At 44.9% G+C, this 22,139-nt stretch overlaps 1 protein-coding gene across 1 annotated transcript; it reads left to right on the plus strand.

Moving 5' to 3' along the window:
* The first annotated feature begins 1,980 nt into the window (after window positions 1–1,980).
* On the plus strand, window positions 1,981–15,445 carry MOCS2 (molybdenum cofactor synthesis 2). The gene is made up of 6 exons (XM_004703622.2): window positions 1,981–2,073; window positions 3,053–3,197; window positions 10,057–10,184; window positions 10,771–10,921; window positions 11,800–11,923; window positions 14,793–15,445. Exons 2-6 carry the CDS (start codon window positions 3,100–3,102, stop codon window positions 14,859–14,861), a joined length of 570 nt encoding a protein of 189 aa, XP_004703679.1. The 5' UTR covers window positions 1,981–2,073; window positions 3,053–3,099; the 3' UTR covers window positions 14,862–15,445.
* Window positions 15,446–22,139: the final 6,694 nt, after the last annotated feature.

Raw genomic sequence — 22,139 nt, forward strand, 5'->3', positions numbered from 1 at the left:
TACAGTCTCAGAAACTCCACGAGGCAGTTCTACCCTGTCCTATAGGGTCACTATGAGCCAACATTGACTTGATGGCAGTGAAAAAAATATTTGTTTTCTTTTACAGGCAAATCATTGGATATTAGTAAAGGACAAAGTGTAAATCTGATACAGCTGAATGTCCTAATAAGGCCAAAGTTCTGATAAACCTCTAAGGAATCCTAATATACCGGCCCTGGTGGCACTGTCGGTAAGCACCCAACTGCTAAACACCAGGTTGGAGACTTTAACCCACGTGCTGCTCCTGGGGAGAACGATGAAACTGTCTGCTTCTATAAAGATTTCTGGCCATGAAAATCCTAGGTAAGGATACTGTGAGTCGAAATAACTCCATGATGCTGGGTTTAATCTACCGGATGGCAGAGCCGATGAAAAGGATCAAGGGAAGCATCAGGGCGTGAGTGAAGAAACTTCAGTCTGGGTGTTAACGCCAGTAGAGCCAAGTCCACTCGGTCGTGCGACCCTGTGGCTGAGTAAAATTATGCCGGTTAAATTGCTGTAATTCTTAAGGGGCGGGATGCTGAGCCACTACGCCAGGAACAGCCCAGCACTTAACCACTCATTGCGTCCCTTCTGTTTGGAGTGCTGGTTTCCTAGCGCAGGTGGGGAGTGACCAGGTGAGTCCAGCGGCTGTTCTCTTATATCGAGATCTCCTTCCCGGGCATAAGGTCTGCATCCGGGTGACATCTCTAGCTCACAGCGGTCCAAGTGTCCCGTCTGCAAGTGATCGGCAAGCACTCCGGGGAGCCAAGCGGCTGTGAGCCGACCGACGGGGCGGGGCTACCCGCGCGCATGCTCAGTGCGGACGGAAGCCGCCGGCAGATGCGCCTGCGTACCGAAGGGGGCCCGGCTCCTCCGCTCCACCGCCCGGATTCCGGGCCCCGGTTCGAGCGGGATGGTTCCGTGGTGCCAGGTAAGGGTGCGGAGCCCGCCGGGCAGTGCCAGTCCCGGCCGTCCGAATACGAGATCGCCGGCTCACCGGGACCTGGTCCTCGTCCTGCCCCCGCCCCAGGCCGCGGTCCCCGCCCCAGGCCGCGGTCCACCCCGGCCCCGGGGACTTTGCTCGCGTCGCCCCGGGAAAGGTGAAGTCAGCCCAATAGAGTGTCCTGTTCACGGCAACCGTGTTGGCTTTACAGGAGTCTCTGACCTTTGCGCCCCGGTTCTCATCTGGCGCATTCTGATGGCTACGTTTTCAGTGAAAAAGAAGTGCGCTGCATTAAGGGTCGTCGGCGCCCTGGTGAAACCGCGACAACGTTCCCGTCTGCATTTGCAAACCCTTATGTGCGCACTCTGCTTAGTTCGTGGAAAATCATTGTCCCCGAGTGGGTGTTTTACTGGGTCAGCTCTCTTAGGTTCCGAGTAGACGATTGAGGTTTGCTCTACGAAGTACCAGTTTTTCCTGTATTTCAAAGCCACCTGCTTTTGTAAATGCCTGCCTTCTTGTATGTTGCATAACAATGGGGGGGGAGGGGGTTAGTGTAAAGGAGACTGCAATCAAAGGTCATTTGACAAGCTTTCGTCATCTCTTTTATTTGTCATTCATCTCTGGATTTAATCACCGGCTCATGGTTTTAAATAATCCGGGTGTGAAGTGTTTATAAAAAGCGTCCTGGTGCCCCACCCCCACCCCACCCCTCGTGAGAAAGGAGGCCTTTTGCTTCTCTAAACTGTCGACGGCCTTGGAAACCCTTTGAGGCAGTTCTGCTCCATCCTATAGGGTCCTGACAAGTCCGAATCACTCATCACGGACCTCCAACACACTGCAAATGTTCATTTTAATTTTCTTTCACACAGTTTAGTGTATTTTGTAGAGAGAGTATATTTGGAAAACAAGACACCTTCTTAGCTGGGGTGCTCAGAAAACGATGATGAGTGCTTCATCTAAAAGCATGTTCTTGCCTCTTTCTTGCAGGTTGAAGTGCTGTATTTTGCCCAAAGTGCAGAAATAGCAGGCGTGCGTTCAGAGTCTATGTATGTGCCACAACAAATCAAAGCACTGCAGCTGTGGTACACTATAGAAAGTCGACATCCTGGGTATGGAAAATTTTGTGGAGGGCATATGATTGACATCTTTTAATGTTTTATAGAATGTGCAAATTGCCTAAGGATAAAAACGATTGATTTTGATATCCATTGTTAATGTGAAAAGAGGCTATTAGTTGCATTTTTTCTGATCTACAGCTGAAAATTGAAATTCTAGTATATGGAAATGTACAGTTCATTAAAGACAACTAAACTTACCGTGCTCAAAAAGCACAGTGAGCTGATAGATTCTCAGGGGGACATGATGACATCTGCTTTTATAATTCACAAAACTCAGACAAGGTAGAATCAGAGTTTGTAATAAGCTTAAATGGAATTATTATGGATTGTGTTAAACGTGTGCTTTAAAACACTGTTGATCTTGCCAACTGTTAAGAAGATTCAGAATAGAAATCTCTATACTTTCTAAAATCAAAGATAGACCATGAAAGATGCTGCTGAGATTTTTGCAGTATTGGACTTTTTCCCCTTGATTCTTAAAAGTCTGTCATTTTAATGTCACAATTGCTACCTAAGAACCTTTTTTGATTGAAATATAAAAATGATTTTTTTGGACATGTTCAAAGAATATTAGTAGCATCAATTAAATTTATGTAGATGCTTAAACTGGGAATACTACATCGATGTGAAAGATAACTCCACAATGCTTGCGCAAAAGGAAAACACACTCCATCTTTATTTTTTATCTTTTAAGTTGCTCATAAAGTGCCTGGATTGATAATCAATTTAGCACGATACAGCCTCCATTCTACTTTACCTCTGTCCTTTCACCCAGAGGATGCTCGTCATCCAATACAATGTCTTTAGCAGTTGAATGTGTTCTCTCGTGGAGCTGTCCTTCCACGATAGAATATGCAAAGTTGGTAAATTTGCAGATGGTCCTCCCAGATGAAAACACAGCTGCTATCCTTCATGTCACATGAAGACAGGTGAGATGTCACATAGTATCGATTCTTGTTTCCCCCTTCAGATTGGCAGATATCAGAAACCAAGTGATATTTGCTATTCGCCAACAATATGTCGAGCTTGGAGATCAAGTCCTCCTGCTTCAGCCCGGAGAAGAAATTGCCATTATCCCCCCCATTAGTGGAGGGTAGCGCCTTTGAGCCACTTGAGTAAGTGAAGTTTCCTTTTCTGGATCACTGTGGTGGAGGAGGAGGATCGCTGGTAACTAGTTTGCTGTGACTGTGCTGTTTAAATCTGTCTGTACCAACCCTTTTGGGACGATCACTCTGTTTTGGTAATGTTCATGGTACCTACCTGCCCTCTGTACATCAGCGCTACTGTAAACAATTTAATATCAGGTTAATATGTTCATTTCATATAGTTTGTTGAGACCTACTCCTTGCTGCTCCGCACGAGGGAGACAGGGCTTTCTATTTCCTTAAAAAGTTACATCTTGAGACCCTGATAGGCCACTATGAGTCAAAATTGACTGGGTAGCAGTGAATTTTTTGGTTTGTGGCATGCTAGCAGCAGTGCTGGGCTCTGGAGTAGATGGAACAATAGAAATGCAGGTAAGTTAGAACACTTGCATATGATCGTACAGGTGATGATGGCAGTGACCGCATGTGAACTGAGGTGGTTGGATTCTCCATGTGCTCTTCTGGAGTTTCTAGGTGCCACCCTTGACGATTTGCTTCTAAAAGGTCACAGTTACAGATTGACTTGTGCCCCACAACAGTATGTGTCAACTTGGGTAGGCCATGATTCTAGGTATGATAAAATTATTCTCCATCTGATGATCTGAAATCATCATTTTATGTGTTGTAAATCCTAATGTCTGTGATACTAGTGAGGCGAGATTATTGACAGTTAAGCCGATGAAGCAGGATGCAATATTCAAGATTAATTTTTACCTTGAGCCAATCTCTTTTGAAATATAAAAGAGCGTAAATAAGTTAGCAGAGATCAGAGGGACCCAGTACCACTAATAAAGAAGAGCCAGGAGTGGAGTGCATCCATTGACCTCAAGGCCCCTGTGCTGGGAACCTCCTGAACCCAGGGGAAGGCTGATGCCCAGACCAACAAAGATCTCCATGGAATCCTAGACCCACAGATGCTAAATTAAAATGAGAACCTTCCTTCATAGCTAACAGAGAAAGAAATACTTCTCCTGGAGCAGACAACCTAAAATCAGACTTAGAGCCTGCTAAACTGGGAGAGAATCTAATTCTGTCATGCATCTACCTAGTAGCTGTGGACACATGATAATCATGGTACTCACAGCACTCTGCACACTTGGGCTAACCACGAGTTGGAATTGCCTTGATAAGAACTGACATCAGCAGCAATATGTGCTTTTCACAATGTCTGTTCTGACTCAGATACAGCAGAACAAAACACACCTGGTCCCGTACTGTCCTCACAGTTGTTCTTAGGTTGGCGTCAATCATTGTAGCCTCTGTATCAATCCGTCTTGTTGAAGGTTTCCCTTTTTTTTTTTTGGCTGCCCTGCTACTTTAACAAGCATGATGTCCTTCTCCGGGGACTAGTCTCTCCTGATAACATGTCCAAAGTATGTGACATGAAGTTTCACCATCCTTGCCTCTAAGAAGCATTCTGGCTGCACTTCTTCCAAGACTGCTGCTGTTTGTGTTAGGTGCCAGTGAGGCGGTCCCAATCCATATTGACCCTGTGTTCCAGAGAATGAAATAGCGCCCAATCCTGTCCCCTCCGCACAGTGGTTCCTATTCTTGAACCCAGTGTTGCAGCTGCTGTATCATTCTATCTCCTCAAGGGCCGTCCGTTTTTGCTGTCCCTCTACCACACACGATGGCCTTCTCTAGGTACTGATGTTTCCTGACATGACCAAAGTATGTAAGATTAGCCCTCACTGTCCGTGCCTCCTAAGAGTGCTCAGGTACGATCTTGAGGTGTCAATGGGATCAGGTAACCGGCATGAGAAGGCCCAAAACAGAACAAAACAAAAACCATATTGTTGAGAATGTGGGTGTTAAGCAGAGACCCAAAACTCTCTGTAGGCTATAGGACAACCCCTCATAGAAGGGTCACAAGGAAGGGATGAGTCAACCAGGGTGCAGTATAGCACAGATGAAACACACAATATTCCTCGGGTTCTCTGAGGATTCCTCACCCTCCACTATCATGACCCCAGTCCTGCCTTTCAGTTCTGGCTAGACTGGAACATGTACACTGGTACAGATAAGAGCTCACTACACGTGGAATCCAGGTTAGATAACCCCCTCAGGAAAAGGAATGGGAGTAGCGATACCAGGAGGGTAGGGGAAAGAAGAGCAGGAAATGAGAACTGAATGCAGTGATTGACGCATGACCCCTCCCCCCCACTTGAGGGGGATGAACAACAGAAACGTGGTGAAGGGAGACAGTGGCTGGCATAAGATAGGAAAACAATAATAATTTATCATTTATTAGTGGCTCACAAGGGTGGGAGTGGGGGGAGGGAGGGAAAAAAGAGGAGCTCATACTAAGAGCTCAAATAGAAAGTATATGTTTAGAAAATTATGATGGCAACATAAATACAAATATGCTTGATACAGTTGATGTGTGACCTGTTGTAAGAGCCCCCAATAAAATGATCTCTAAAAGAAGAAAATAAGCACTCAGGCCTTACTTCTTCCAACACAACTCCTGTGGTCTTTTGGCATTCCATGGCACTTCCAATATTCTTCGGCAGCACCACACTTCAAATGTATCAATTGTTCTTTGGTCTTCCTTATTCAGGGTCCAACTTTCACATGCATATGAAGCCATTGGAAATACCATGGATTGGGTCAGGTACACCTTAGTCCGCAAGATAATATCCCTGCTTTTCAACACCCTAATGATGTCTTGTGTAGCAGATTTACCGAATCAATACATCATTTGATCCCTTGACTACTGTTTTCATGATCATTCATTGTGGATCCAAGCAAGAAGAAATCCTTGACAACTTCAATCTTTCTCCATTTATCATGTCACCTATTGATCCAGTTGTGAGGATTTTGGTCTTCTTTACATTGAGTTGTAAATCTTCATACTGAAGATTGCAATCCTTGATCTTCATCAGCAAGTGCTTTAAGTGCTCCTCACTTTCAGCAAGCAAAGTTATGTCATCTGCATATCCCAGGTTATGAATATATGATTTACTCTACGTACAGATTGAATAAGTGTGGTGAGAGTATCTAACCCTGATGCACCTTTCCTGGTTCTAGAACATGCCGTATTCCCTTGTTCTGTTCACACAGGTGCCTCTTTATCCATGTTCAGTTTTTGAGTGAGTACAATGAAGGGTTCTAAAATTCCCATTCTTCTCAAGATTACCCACTTTGTTTTGATCCAAAGTGTCCAATGCCTTAGCATAGTAAATAAAACAGAAGTAAACATCTTTCTGGTATTCTCAGCTTTTAGCCAAGATCCATCTGACATCAGGAATGGTTTCTCTTGTTCTAAATTCTCCTCAGAATTCGGCCTGAACTTCTGGCAGCATCCTGTCAGTGTACTGCTGCACCCATTTTGGGATGATCTCCAGCAATATTTTATTTGATGTGATATTGTCCCATAGTTTTAACATTCTCGTGGGTCACTTTTCTTTGGAATGGGTACAAATATGGATCTTTTTCAATCAGTTGGCCAAATAGCTGTCTTCCAAATCTCTTGGCATAGACAAGTGAGTATGTGCTTCCAGTGCTACATCAGCTTGTTGCAACATTTCAATTGGTCTTCCACCAATTCCTGGAGTCTTGTTTTGGCTAATGACTTCAGTGCCACTTCAACTTCTTCCTTCAGTACCATTGGTTCTTGCACATACGCTACCTCCTGAAATGGAATGTTGACCATTTCTTTTTGATACAGTGACTCTTTTCTTTCCATCTTCTTTTGAAGCTCCCCCCATCATTCACTCTTTTGCCCAGAGACTCTTTCAATATTGCTACTTGAGGCTTGGAATTTTTCTTGAGTTCTTTCAGTTTAAGATATTCTAAGCGTGCTCTTCTGGTTTTTGTTTTCTAACTCTAGGCCTTTGCACATTTCATGATAATATTTGACCTTGTTTTCTTGAGTTGCTCTTTGAAATTTTCTGTTGAGCTGTTTGACTTCATTATTTTTTCCATTTGTCTATGCTTAAGAGAAAGTTTCAGGGTCTCTTCTAACTTTGATCTTTTCTTTCTTGTGTTTTTAATGATGTTTTACTTTCCTCATGAATGATATTATTGAGGTCCTTTATACATCATTAGGTGTATTTGCCACTTGTGTTCAATGGCACAAATATGTTCTTGAGCTGGTCTCAAAAATTCAGGTGGGATGTACTCAAGATCTTATTTGGCTCTTGTGGGCTTGTTTTAATTTTCTTGAGCTTTAAGCAGAACTTACATAGGAGCGATTGATGTTCTACTCACCTGGTTTTAGCTTCTCCATCCTGTCTTCCCGCAAATACAGTCAGTGTGATTTCTGTGCATTCCATCTGGAGAAGTCCATGTGTGTGGTTGCTTTTCGTGCTGGTGAAAAGGTATTTGCTAAAAACAAATGAACTTGGTCTTGCAAGTCTTTGGTCTTACAAAATTCTGTCATGCAATGTCCAGCTTCATTTCTATCACCATGAACAGATTTTCTAACTACTATTCCTTCCTTTTTTTGTTTCCAACTTTGGAATTCCAATCAACCATAATTATCAAAATGTCTTGAGCGCATGCTTGATCAATTTCAGAGTGAACACATTGGTAGGACACTTCCGTTTCTTCATCATTCGTGGTTGGTGCACGCATTTGACTAATGCTTGTGCTGATTGCTTTCTGTGGATTTGGATATCACAGACAGCATCACCCTTCATGATTGATTTTGCTGTGTCCTTTATGACAATGAATGAGACACCGTTTGTCTTGATTGTGTTATTCTGGATTAGAAAACCATATAATTATTTTATTCAATGTGGCCAATACCAGTCCATTTTAGCTCGCTAACATTTATGATATCAACCTTTGCATTCCATTTAATTTTTGATGGCTTCCAATTTTTCTAGATTCATACCTCATGCATTCCAAATTCTGAGTTCGGTAGATTTTTGCAACTGTTTCTTCGCATTTTCAGTTGTGCCACATCAGCAGATGACGGCTTCCCTCCCACAGGCTTTACTCTATTCACATCACCAAGTTCACGACTGTGAGAAAGCGGCTCCTCCTCCGACACATCACGAGTGCCTTCTGACCCCAGGCGTCCCTCCTCTGGCACCATCTCTGACAACGTGCTGCTTCCAAGCCTCAGGCCTTCAGTATCTGACAGTGTTTCCGTGTTATGTGTAAGGAAGCGGCTACTTCCCCTGAAGTTGGGAGACAATGGTTTCTTCTTGGTTTGTTCTTATCTGGAAGTTTTGCTGAAGCCTCTTCTCTTTAGGTGACCCTGCTGCCTTTTGAAAAGAGCAGTGACCTAACTCACAGTTTCACAGCGACACAGCAGCCACCGCAGTGCCACCAAGTGACAAACAAATGGTGCTCCAAGACGATTCGCCTTCCTGAATTCAGGGAAACTTAGAAAAATTACACAGCTCTTGAATCCAAAGACTGCCATGCATAAAAAGAAAGTTTAGCATTTCCCACCTGTGTTATTATTGTTATGTTGCAGGCGACTCTATGGCTCATCAACTTTCCAAGCAACTCAGTCCAGATTTGAGTAGGCTGATTTACAAAAGCATTTGGTACTGTGTAGAGAGAACATGTTAATTGTACAGACAGAATAAGGCGTATGGCCAAGTGAAGATTACCTAATATAAAAAGTAACCATCAATTCTCATGAACACTCATGCCAAATTAGGGATGGAAGAAAACATTTTATTCGGAGTTTATTTTTCATTCTGGAATCAATAGTAAATATTATATTTAATGGCAAAACATTGGTTTCTCTAAAGAAAGGAATAAGATTATATATATATAAATATATAAAATATTTTCACTCATTTGTTTCTTTTCCTCTTCTTTGGAGACCCTTGTCAATACCCACAAAGGTTAAGACTAAATATTACAAAGCAGATTGCTCAGTATGTGGACACCCAGATATTGCAGAGTTGGGTTGGGAAGCAAGAGAGAATTTTAGGTAGAAGAAAGTAGTTTGAACGGAGACCTGAGGCATGGAATGCATGTGCATTTGGATTTGGGGAACTTTCTTTTATTAAGAGTTCAAAGACCCCGAGGTCAGGGAGTTCATATTTCTCTTTTCAAAATCTGTATCCGTCCATGAATCTCTGGCCCCGAGTGAGTGGTGCTAAGTATTCGATGCAGGAATCGAGAACATAGCTGGGCTAGGACGGTGCCCAACACCTGGTGAATAGGTGAATCATTTCTTCAGTTATGCAGTTGACGACGCGGTTTGTGCAGTGAACCCAAATCCTGTAGCGTAGCCATTGCCTAGCTTGGCGTAACAACTCCGGTTTCTCTGACTGAAGGAAAAGAGAGTCGTATAGATGCGGGGCTTGGTAGATAGATGTGGTTCAAGGTGATGTGCTCAGACATGAAGGTGGCAGTAGCTAAACTGAACCGTGGTGGCCGATCTCCGCAGCCATTGCAGAATCTGGAGTAAGTTGGTGTATGAGCTGGACTGCACTGGAAGACGATCATGTTAAAGGATTTTTTCTTTCCTGTCACACCTAGTTCATTAGGAACATTTATAAATACATTGAGCTTTACTAAAATTTTACACATGCTTGCTTTTATCATTCAAATCCTCCCCCATCTGATGTAGAAAAAAATGTTAATGGAAAAATAGTCCATAAATTGGGTGTTTTGCCTTTAATACTAGTGTTAATCAAGGATCCCTGGTAGTATAGGTTATGCATTGGGCTTCCCACAAAGTCAGCAGTTTGAAACCCACAGTTGCTCAGCAGGAGAAAGAGGCTTTCTACTCCTGCAAACAGTTAGTGTCGGAAACCCACAGGGGCAGTACTGTCCTGTCGGGTTACTATGAGTCAGCATTGATTGGATAGCATTTAGTTACCAATGGTAATGTTTGCTAATATCTTGTTTCTAGGAAAGCTGCGAATGAAATTGAAGAGAAAGCTGAAGATACCATAGAATTCACTGCCAAGAGGCTTTCCATTGATGAAGTGTCACAGTTGGTGGCTTCTCCCTCCTGTGGTGCCATCTCCCTCTTTGTCGGTGAGTTGTAATGTTCACAGCATTACACTGTCTGCACAGGACAATAGAAATGAGCTAGAGGTTGCCATAGTCAGCCTTAATATTCTTGTTCATCTGATTGTAAGAGCAACACACCAAGAAGACTCGTGTGGTAGCCAGAACTTCTTATCATTGTTTTCATAATCTTCAATGAATCCATATGAAATTGACAGGGCATAAAGAAGTAAGATAAAAGTCATTGTTCAGAGCGAGACCTATCCCTTCCAACTATCCATGGGAGAAATGTGCCCGATGATAATCCTGGGAGCACAAGGGTTTTCTTTTTCAATAACCAGCATTATTTGTTAGCAGAGGAATATGTCATGGCTTATCATAGGAATTGTTTCAATAAGCTGGCTTAATCCATAACTACTCGTGGATCAGTTACCTGTGGCTTTAGTAATGAAGTTTATGTCTTAGAAAACTCTAAAGGACCCTCTAAGGAACTGTTTGCCCTTTTACTCTTCCTAAAGATTCCTTCTGGATTCTGTGGACTTTCTATTTTTGTTGCAGGAAGAAGCCTCCTTTGAATGGTTTGTATGTGTGTGGGCTTTCTCTTTTCTCTTAGGAACCACAAGAAATCACTTTGAAGGGAAAAGGGTCGTCAGCTTAGAATATGAAGCCTACCTGCCTATGGCAGAGAAGGAAGTCAGGACAATCTGTGCAGACATCCGGCAGAAATGGCCAGTCCGCCACATAGCGGTGTTCCACAGGCTCGGGTACGTTTTCCCCTGGGTACATCCCGACTGTGCAGTCTTTTCACCGAAGCTCTGGTACCCGAGAGAAGGTGAGCGGGCAGTTTCTGCAGGGGGCAGGGCTCCTCGGCCGCGCTTTCACAGAGCAGGTGCCGTGGGCCTGTGGGGCGGTCACAGGAACACAGTGCACTTCTGAAAGGGTCAGCCCCTGGGCCTACATCCCCGTGCTCGTGTGCAGGCAAGTCCTTGAAGCCTTTTCACAACCGTCTGCTGGGCTGGACTCAGTTTAGATGACGGACAGCCAGAGGTTCCTGTTGGGCGTAAGCGCCTCTGAAGGTCGTGACATTCATCTGCCAATCCCACCACCAAGAAGAGCGGCGTGTGGGATGCTAAGAAAAAAATCTAGGAATTGAAACTGCAGCTCTCCTGTTTTGTCTGCCCTTCTTTTCTTTCTTTTTCAATAGCGATAGTTTTATCAATAGCCATTTGTTTTACTCGGAATTAATCTTATCAAACCCATTGCTTTGGATTTGGAACGATTTTCATATTGTAAACCCTGCACGGCGCTCAGCCTGCTGCAACTTTGTATTTCTAGGCAGTACCTCCTGGGCCCTGGGCCTTATGTGTTGGAACCAGATGTTGCTTGATTCTGCGCATGCTCCTCTTCTTCCTGGGGCCAGTCAAAGTGCACTCGTGGACGGATGCTCGCACATTAACCACGCTTCGCAGCGCCGTTCTGAAAGGCCCGGGGAGGAATTACTAACCCGGATCTTCCAATAAGGCAGAATTGCAATGTTACACAGCTGGAGTGCCCACTGTTAGTTTAGTCCCGGATGTCTTGCAGATTCTTGGGCACGTAGACTCGGAGTTGACGGCAGATTCTGTTCTTCATCTTGTTCAAGCTTGGTGCCGGTGTCAGAAGCCAGCATAATCATTGCTGTGTCCTCAGCGCACAGGGCGGCATCCCTGGAAGCTGTGAGCTACGCCATCGATGCTTTAAAAGCCAAGGTTCCTATTTGGAAAAAGGTAAGTGGAACACAGGTCTCACGACGTGGACATGTGTTTTCTCAGGGGCACACAGAGAAAGGCTGGAGGGTAAAAGTACTTGTAGTGGGTGGTTGTGTTCCTTCCAACTGTATGGAAACTTGTTTTATCTGTGAAGTGGGCTTTTAAGTCTGCTCTTCTGTATCATGTCTGTTAAGCATGGGACACCAACACTACAAATAGTGCATGCCGCAGAGGAAGCCGCATTGAGAGGTCAGAATTAAGAGTCCCGCTCTGGCCTGGCTGGACCCCTCCTCTCCTTCTTCGCGTTTTAGTCTCTCTTCCACAGAGGGGACATAACGGGTGACTGTAGGGGCTGTGGAGAAAGACAGGGCTTTCTAACGCATGACTGTAGGGGCCGTGGAGAAAGACAGGGCTTTCTACTCTGGCAAAGAGTTGCAATCTCAACCTCACAGGGGCCGTTGTGCCCTGTCCTACAGGGTCGCCGTGAGTCGGCATGGACTTGACGGCGGCGAGTTTGGTTTTCTTATGCGCCATGGTAGTGCTCAAGTAAACGCTGGACTGCTAGCAGCGGTGCTGACCCTTCAAACCCACCAGCTGCTCCTCCGGAGAAAGATGAGGCTGTGTGCTCCCCTAAAGATTTCCAGAGCCTCGGGATCCCTGTGTAGGGTAGCGGTGCATCAGAATCACCCCATTAGCGGTAGCCTCACAGAGTGAGGGGATTGATTAAGGACGTGAATAGGTTACCACACGTGAAGATCAGTGAAGAGTGAGGATACAATCACTGGTCCACAGAAACACCTCTCCTCAGCCAGCAACCAGATCTCTCTTTGACCCTCAGATTCTCAGCCACGTGGTGGGAGACAGTCAGTGGTCCACAGCACCCCCTCTCCTCAGCCAGCAATCAAGAGTCTCTTCCGCCCTCCGCCTCTTAGCCTGCGGTCCCTTGGCTTCTGCCTCCGTGGGCTAGAAAGGCAGCCCGGCGGAAGTGCTGTCTCCCAGCCCCATAGTCTCAGGCCAGATGAGGAGAAGGGACCGCATCGTCTTGAGTCTCCGTGTCCCGGCTCTGGGTGCATCTGGTCCCGTGAGCTGCCTCCATTTCTGACAGATCTTTGATGTGCACCTCCAGTGACCCTGGGATTTCTCAGGTGGCTCTTCTCCGCCAAAGGAATGGCTTTGATGGAGGTGTGGTCTTTGTCGTTAAGCTGACCCTACCCCCAAGGGAAACAAAAGATGGTGCATTAAGCGACACCCTCTAAGTAGTGTATTCTTAAAGATGCCCCCAAGGAAACAGTGTGAGTTGGGTCACACCCTCTGCTAAGTCAGGGTTTGTCGTTGGGTGCCATGAAGTCCGAACCAACTCCCCGCAGCCCTGTGCACAGCAGATGCAGCACTGCACACTCCCGCACTGTGCTCACAAGTGTTCCGATGCCTGAGCCCAATTTAGCAGCCACTGTGCCAGTCCATCTCATTGAGGGCCTGCCTCTTGTTCCTGCCCCTGCCCTTTACCAAGCATGATGTCCTTCTCCAGGGACTGGTCTCTCCTGACAGCATGTTCAAAGTATCTAAGATGAAGTATTGCCATCCTTGACTTAACCCCACCTTACTCCTGTAACAATTTATTTCAAAATAGGATTCTAACCATAGGCAAAGAGCCCAGAATTACAGTGTATCACATGAGGAATTATGGCTAACAGGACTAATTTAACTAACTCCTTCTCAAAAACCAAACCCGCTGTCAGTGAATCGATTTAGACTCATCGTAACCCTGTATCGGCTCTAAATCTTTATGGGGATAGATTCTCATGATTTTTGCTCTCTGAGGAAGGATGTCATAATTTTGATAGATCGCAGTGCTGACTCTAGAGAGGAATAGGTAGGAAAGTATTTCAGAATGAACTGGGGCCCAAGAGATAGCTGAGAGAGTCTAGAAGGGCCTCTCAACCTCACTACTGTCAAGTAAATTCTGATCCATGGTGACCCCATAGCTGAAGCGTGGCCTCAGAAAATAAGGGAAGGGTAGAGTTGGGATGCCCTCCTCTTGATGCTGTAAGGACGGGCTTTTTACGGCCTGTAGAGGATTGGGGGTGGCGACGAGGTGCAGGGGTCTTGAGGACGATGGGCTTCGTGCTTGTCTTCCTATTTCCGACAGAAATAGAAACTGACTAGAGAGCTAGAAGAGCAAGTGCTAGGTTCCTCCTCTCTTTCCCTCCAGTTATCTAAATTCAAGTCTGGCTCTGATCCCAGCCTGTGCTTTGAGATCCTCTGTGGTCGAGGGAGGAGGGTGGGCAGGCAAGCAGGACCCAGACTGTGCTTTATAAAGCAGGTCTCTAGAGGGCAGCTCAGTCCTGTTCAAATCCTCTGCAGGTCGCTGCGTATTTGAACAGCTAATGGCAAGAAACCTTACGTGTTTGGAAAAGCATCTTTATACGGGAAATACTGGGTGTGTTTGGAACGAAAAGGTGTTTACAACCCAGAGACCTATGCATCTGCCTCCTGCCATGGCCCCAGATGTAATGAATCATTTATCCCCTACCCTGGGGGCTTCAGCATTCAAAGGGGGGCAGTTATCCTTTGTGCGTTTGTCTGGTAGTGTCGCTCCGAGTCACAGTCAACTCCACGGCAGAGGGTCTGGTTTGGGTTTGATGCTGCACCTTGCCACCTCGTGTAACTTCATGCCGCTCTCTGTTTCTCCTGCTAAATTGGCACCCTTACGTGTAGGGAATGTGTTTGTTCTTATTTCTACTCCCAGTGCTCATACAAGTGTTCTCGGGGTTGTTAAAAGAGGAGCAGATTAACTCGTGTGATAGTCACCTGGCTGATGTGCTCAAACGCGTTTGCATCTTTCCAGTGCTCTGTTCTGAATGGACGCCACTCTCCTCTCTTTCAGGAAATGTACGGAGAGTCATCCTCCTCTTGGAAAGGAAACAAAGAATGCTTTTGGGCCACCAGTGATTAAAATGCATCTAGTTTTAGAGCCCCGAATTTTTAATTTGGTAGGCTGTTGCCCCATTTTTAATTTTCTTCTCAACAGTTTCCTGTACTGATGTACAATATCTTACTTGTCACCGGTAAGACAAAAATGAGGGGGGATAAAGTGATCCAAGTCAGTGTGTCAGCTGAGGGCTGCAGGGAGGGGCCTTCAGAAAGTCTGGGGGGCAATTCCATTTACCTTTTCATTTCATTTTATTCCATGACCATTTTGAAGCCCCTTCGTCTAAGAACTAGGAAGGGCTCCAAAGATGGAAAGGGGATAATTTCAATGAGAAGAAGAGTACTTTGGTTGGGCACTAAGTTCCGATTGTCACCCGGCCCATGCAGACACATGGCCTTCACCGGCTGCAGCTCTCTCAGAGAAAGCCGCCCTCCACCTTTCCCTCTTCTCACCCCAGGGAGGACCCTGTGATCAGCGATGTATAATATGAACGTTGGCAGACCTGGAATGAATGACAGTCCAGTACCAGAGAGTATCCATATCTGTTTCTCAGAACATACATATTTAACCTGTGAACTGAAGCCTAATAAACATGTAATCGAAGGAAAGCTAAAAGCAGTATTTTTCATATTTACTTTTGTCTGTCTCCCCACCCCTAACCCCCACGTGGCAATACTGAAAGTATTTTGTAATATGGGCATTTCTGATATTTCCCAATCTGTACTCTCACCACAAATATTTAATAGTGTTTTGTTAGCTTTAGTTTTGCATCAGTCAGTCTAAAATTTAGGATATAATTTTGCATGCAGGTAAATTAGCTACAATTTGGTTTTATGTCCCAGTGGTGTGGATGTTTAAAATTTGGTCCACAACCAATTGAAAAGGAAAAAGGTATTAAAGTATAAAAAGATAAATGTAGTTCAAGGGAATGGATGAGGGCTGGGGCAGGAGAGGGAGAGAGTAACTCAAGGTCTAGGCCGGAGTCCAATTTCTGATTCTTCAGTCGCTTCATTCAGAGATCTGAGACCAAGATGCAAAGACTCACTTTTAAATTATTATGTCTTACAACTCATTGAAAACATACCGTGACTTTAAATGTCATGTTCAAATAACAAAAATATCCACCAACTCTTTAACTTGTTGGCCACCTGCTGTTACTTTCATGCAAAGAAGATGCAATGGTGCTCATTTTACTACCCGTTCAAAATACTCCTAGCACAAGGGAGCTGGATTTTCTACTTCAGGAGGGAACTTACCCAAGAGCTGCAAAGTGCCCTTGAAATTTTCCAGCCAATCGGTTGAAGGCTACTTTTGTTCTCTTCCTTTGCAAATGCTATTCTTTAGGTTCTTCCAGTAGCCGGCTTCCAAGATCAGGGTCAGAGGGATGCTGTGGTAAGGATTTCCTTTAACAGACTAATCTAAAGAGTTGGAGAGTAAAGATGTCCCAAATGTCCAACTTTTCCAAGGTGCTCTTCTGCTGTTTCTCCCCCACTGCTCCCTTGAGTGTCGTGTTACTTGTGGACTATATGGAATGTATATTTCCCCTTGAACTACTGCAGGGCTTCCTTGCTACTGATCCTCTCCCCTGTCCCTATTCCTTTCCTGGGCAGAGCCTTCCCATAGCTAATCACATCACAGAGCTTCAAAGTCACTCCCATGGGCAGGTAGACCTGACACGATGGCGCCCAGTTTGCCCCTCTTTCTCTCTTACTCTGAGCTCATTGCTTTGCTGGGACAGGAAAGAGGGCCAGGCAAAGATCTTAGGCTAAGGTCATGTGTAAGGCCTTTACCTAGCCCTTTATTTGGAATACTCTTCTTTCTGGTAGTCCCATTCAAACTCAAAACTCCCTGCCATCCAGTCGATACGGACTCATAGTGACCCTATGGCTGTTCATTTTATTTCGCAACAGGCTCCCTGGTTATTAGAACTGAACCCACCATCACCCAGTTGGCTCCAGCCCCTCGTGAACTTTAGAGATTTTCTGAGGCCTCATCTATCTCTGGCAGGGCAGCCGACCTTCCATCAAGAGTCCAGTGCTTCACCCAAAGGCTACTGTCGCCTTTTCTTGGCTTGATATTCTGTCATAGAACTTCCAATTAGTGCATAGACTAGACCAGGATGAAGCTGGAGACCTAGGCTCTGTGTTCCCCACAGTGCCTAGGCCAGCGTGCAAGCGCATGGTATACACAAATGCATGGGTATTTGTGCTGTTTGCTAGGTATTGTGTCCTGAATTAAACACATGTTGTGTAAGGAGCCCTGGTCACCCTGTGGTCGAAGCTAATTAGGCTGCTAACTGCAAGGTTGGCAGTTCAAATCCACCAGTTGCTCTATGCTTGGAAGATGAGGCTGCATGCTCTCATAAGTATGCAGTCTCAAAACCCTAAAGATGCAATGTTACTTTGCCTCAAAAGGATCATTGTGCCATCAACTCAATGGCAGTGGGTTTGGTTTCTTGCTTGGGCGGTGGGGTCGGCATGTTGTGCATTTACAGTGCTTATGGATCCACCCAAAAGAATGAGTGGTGCACCTTTCTCCTGCACTGCCTTCCCCCCTCCCCTACCACAACACCTGCATAGTTACTGAGAATCCAATGAAGTGAAGATTTCTCCTCTTAGGAAGAAGAGTCCTAGGAGCCATACTGCCCACCAAATAGCTGGTCCTGGGGCAAAAGTTGACGCTACCTGCTCCCCTAAAGACGTACAGCCTGGGAAACCCCACCATATAGGGTCCCCATGAGTCCATCAACTCAGTAGCAATGGGTTCTTAGGCATTAAGGGTTCGTGGGATGTAGTTATGAAAATAATGCAGCAGAGGGCGGTAGAGGGAGAGCTATAGTAAGGGCTGTGGTAGGCCTTAAGATTCTTTGAGATCCCCCTAATAAAATGTTTAAAATAAATAAATAAAAAGTAAACAAAAAAACAAAAAAAAAAAGATTCTTTGAGATTTAGTTTTGAGACTTTCATTTTGTGTAGAACCAAACAGTTCAACTTAATAACTTTTTCTTTAAAGTGAATTATATCAGATGGTCCTTACATGAAAATTAGGCTTTTTGAAAATTATGTTTGTAAAAGATGATTTCCAATCTTCAATTTTTATCTGAGTTTTAAAAATAATTTTCAGTGATTTAGGGTAAATAGGATTTAGGATAAAACAAGTTGGTTTTTCTAAGTGAGTAAATAGGAAGCCATTTTCCAATGATCTGCACGGCAAACTGATGGCTTTCCTATAGCAACGAGTCCAGCATTTCCCGACAAGGCGGGCCTGGGAAACCTACTGCTTCAGCCTGGTCTGAAGTCAAAGGCATAATCACACAGGTAACCCCACGTGCGGTGGTGCTTGTCCAGTAAGCTGCCTTTTGAAACGATCCCTCGTAATGGTGATGGGCGGGAAGGCAGGTGCCCGATCACCTGGTGTGTGCGTGGAAGGCGATTGTTCACGGCGCTAAGCTCTCCGCCTCTGTAGAGTGCTTTCTCTCTAGCGCTGGCATATTGTCAGCATATTCAAGAGGTCTCACCCTTAATCCCCTCTGCTTGTTAAGAGGAGCCCCGGTGGCACTGTCAGGTAAGCAGTGGACCACTAACCACAAAATCAGTGGTTCACAACCACTAGCTGCCCTGTGGGACAAAGATGAGGCTGTCTTGCTCCCAGAAAGATTTACAACACCTCGGAGCCCCTGTAGAGGGTTGCTGTGAGTCAGAATCGCTCAATGGAAGTAGGGTTGGCTTGGGTTTGGCTTACTAAGAAAAACAAAAATGTACCTATGATTTCACATTCATGCCTGTTTACTTCTCATTTTTCTCTCGATCCCACTCAAGAGCTGCGTTGCCCTTCTCAAACTTTAATGTGATCGGAGTCACTTGGAAATCCTGTTAAACTTCTGGTTTGGATTCAGGGTGCACTTGAGATCTGCCTTTTGGTAACAACTCCCTGATAATGCAGCCTGGCCTCTGTAGACCACACTGAGTAGCAGAACTTTCCGCCAAGCCTCTAAGCTTCATTGGCAGTTTATCATCCTTGTGGTCATGGCTGAATGCAAGAGATTAGCTCCTTAGGCTGGTCACATCTTCCGGCTTCTTCCATTGTGCTGCTTGGTTGCAAAGTGGATTCATAAGATAGGGTGCGTGTGTGGCTACAGGGTCATGGGATAATGAAGTTTTTGCACTACCTTTGTGAAGCCCCCCTGAACATGTATATGCATATACATGTATATGTATATGCACGTATATTTATATATAATAAGAATCAAAACCCAGACTGAATCACTTTATTTTTAAAACAATTTTAATGATATTCAGTAATGAGAGGTGTATAATTAAATAACTTAAAATTAAATAATACATTTCTGTTTGAGTCGCATACTTTAGTCTGGGATGAGTTTGATTGATGTTATGACCCCAATTTGGTTCTTGTCCCCCAAAATCCAGTGGATTGTGCAGCTGGATGTATAAACATGCATACGTCCTTTTCTATATTTTTGAAGGACTGAAAAGGCAAAATTCAGTTAATCAGAATCATATCTTAACACAGATTGATACATCCTATATGAACAAACCTCTTCTTTAAAATATATACAATTCCAATTTAGATGCACAATATATACATTTATATTTTGACTTTGTCAACATTAATCAGGTACATATTGACCTTTTTATATTTACACATTGGCTAAATCTTTGGTCATTAAGATCCAAATAAGTGGTTAGCATCCTCATTTATTTCAAACGTTACCACCACGTTTACCTCTTTTTCCCCAGTATTTACATTAGCCTTTCAAGTCGATTATGATGGATATGCCTTCAAATACACCAAGACTGTAGTTCTAAAACACCGATATATACAATTCCTTTGAATGTGCAAGTGGAAGCATTCAGAATGGACCAAAGTGTTCCATGACAGGAATCCCGCCTTCTATGACTGATGGCGTCACTGAAAAGTTTCCATACACTGCTTCCAGGTGTCTGTCGGGAGTCCCTGGGTGGCGCAAGCAGGGACGCACTTGGCTGAAGGTGAGGCTTTAGAAGACTCGTCTGGCAACGTGCTTCCGCAACGTGCAGATTTGAAGCCACTCTACACCTGCAGTGTGCGCACACAACCGGCTCGGTGACAATTAACAAGCGACACAGCAGTTGCGTAGGGACAAAGAAATGCGCTACAGTTGTAACTAATTTTTAATGTCGGTTGTATGGTTGTGACGCTTTATGGTTTTCATTTTTATCTTATGCTCCACCATAAGTAGCGTCTCCTAGTTTGGAAAAGCAGCCAGCTAGAGATTCTTTCTGTCCACAGGAGGCCTCATTGTTGAGGAAGCTTGGTCACTCATCGCACACAATGTGACATCTCGGACACTGTCATGTGCATGGTTAGATGCACACAGGCTTTGCCGCCGCCATGCGTGAAGCAATGGGGAGTGTGATCACCTCCCTTAAGTCTTGTTCACGAGATATGTCTATTTCTCAGATGAATAATCACCTTTGCTGAAAAATGCCGACACCGTAATCCTCGCGAGAACCTGTGATCTGATAGCAGAACCACCTGTGTGGGCGACTTTCTCCTCCTGAAATGGTCCCCAAACAAGAGGGGTGATTGTGCCTACCCTGGGAATTTGGCAAGGTCTGGAGACAGTTCTCATCATCACAAGTGAGAGAGGCAGGGGTCCCACTCGCTTAGGGATGCTGCAAAACATGCTGCGGAGAACAGGACAGCCCCCTTCCCTCCTGAAGGAGTAACAGTACCAATACTGAGAAAGCCAGCCCTGGGGAGATGAGAGAGCAGAAACCAGCGGTGTACCTCCCAGTTGATGGGGATCCGTCTGCTTCATGGGCAGCAATGCCACCAAGCCAGATCACCGAAGGCCAGGCTTGCCAAGGCTTTCCAGCTTGCTGGTTGTATGTGACTTGAATTTCCAATAAACCAACTCACTGCCATTGAGTCAATGCTGGCTCCTAGTGACACCCCCCCCCCACCCAACGTGGCTTCCTGAGACTAACTATTTACGTGAGTAGAAAGCCCAGTCTTTCTCCCCTAGAGCTGCTGGTGGTTTTGAACTGCTGACCATGTGGACCACAGGGCTCCTGCTTACCCACAGAAGATGAGGCAGAGTAAACAGGAATATTATGTTCTAATTCACATTCACAAAAATAATATATGTATAAATATATACTAGTCACATTGCTTATTAAATACTCTATCAACTCCTCCACTATTACACATACATTTTGTGGGGGAATGAAGTGGTTGTCGACACACAGTTGTTATAAGAGTTAGGCTCTGAAGCACATAATTGAAGAGCACCGTGCTGTATATCTGCTATACATTCCAGGAGCATTAGGGCTATTCGTCTGTTTTGTCAAACACTGCCAATCATTAAATAGTCCAGATAGTTCCTGGGCTGCTTATGTAGGGGCCAGTCAAGGAAGGCAGAGAAAGCTGGACCACACACCAGTACATTTTCCTCTGACTTCCAATGTCGAATGCCATGTCCATGTGCATTGTCCAAAACCCAGATCACAAGCTCTTAAAAGCTGAAAGCCTCACTGCTGGGCTCCAATCCAATATCCCCATTTCAGAAATGGGGACTCTGATGGTTACAGAGACCGAGTGACTTGTCCACAGCTCTGAAGCAGTCCCACTGGTCTCTCAGAGAATGAGTGAGCTTGGAAATAGAGTCAACGCGGTAGGTGTAAAGGAAGAAATGATGCCCCATCAGAATGCTCAAACTGTGGAGGGTGGGGCCTCGTCCCAGCCGTGATAGTTGCTGAGCGCAAGGACAAAGATTCTGCCTTTTGAGCCAGCTTGCCCAGGTGGAATTCACTCTTCCAGGAATTGGACTACTCTAAAGACCAATCCAGAATGCCCTTGGTGGTGTAGTGGTTACGTGTTGGGCTCCCAAACAAGGTCAGCAGTTCAAAACCACCAGCCTCTGGGAGGAGAAACCTGGGTGATCTCAGAAACCCGCACGGGCAATTCTACCCTGTCCTAAAGGGTCACTATGAGTCGGCACTGACTCAATGGCAGTGAGTTTGGTTAGTTTGAGAGACCAACCCAGAAGGTGCCCCAGCCCCAGGGGGGCTCCCCATGCCTTGCACTCGGCAATTTCTCACAAATTCCAGAAATTGTCATTACTTTACATTGTTTACACTGCCTGGAATTCCCACACTTAGGAATTCACGCAGGCTCGCTTTCTTAATTTTTTAAAAAAATTTTTTATTAAAAAATTATTTTATTAGGGGCTCTTACACCTCTTATAACAACCCATACATCAACTGTATCAAGCATATTTGTACATATGTTGCCATTATT

Source organism: Echinops telfairi, unplaced genomic scaffold, assembly GCF_000313985.2.
Source record: "Echinops telfairi isolate 266 unplaced genomic scaffold, ASM31398v2 ScPeMD7_7469;HRSCAF=8507_1, whole genome shotgun sequence".
Taxonomy (NCBI): domain Eukaryota; kingdom Metazoa; phylum Chordata; class Mammalia; order Afrosoricida; family Tenrecidae; genus Echinops; species Echinops telfairi.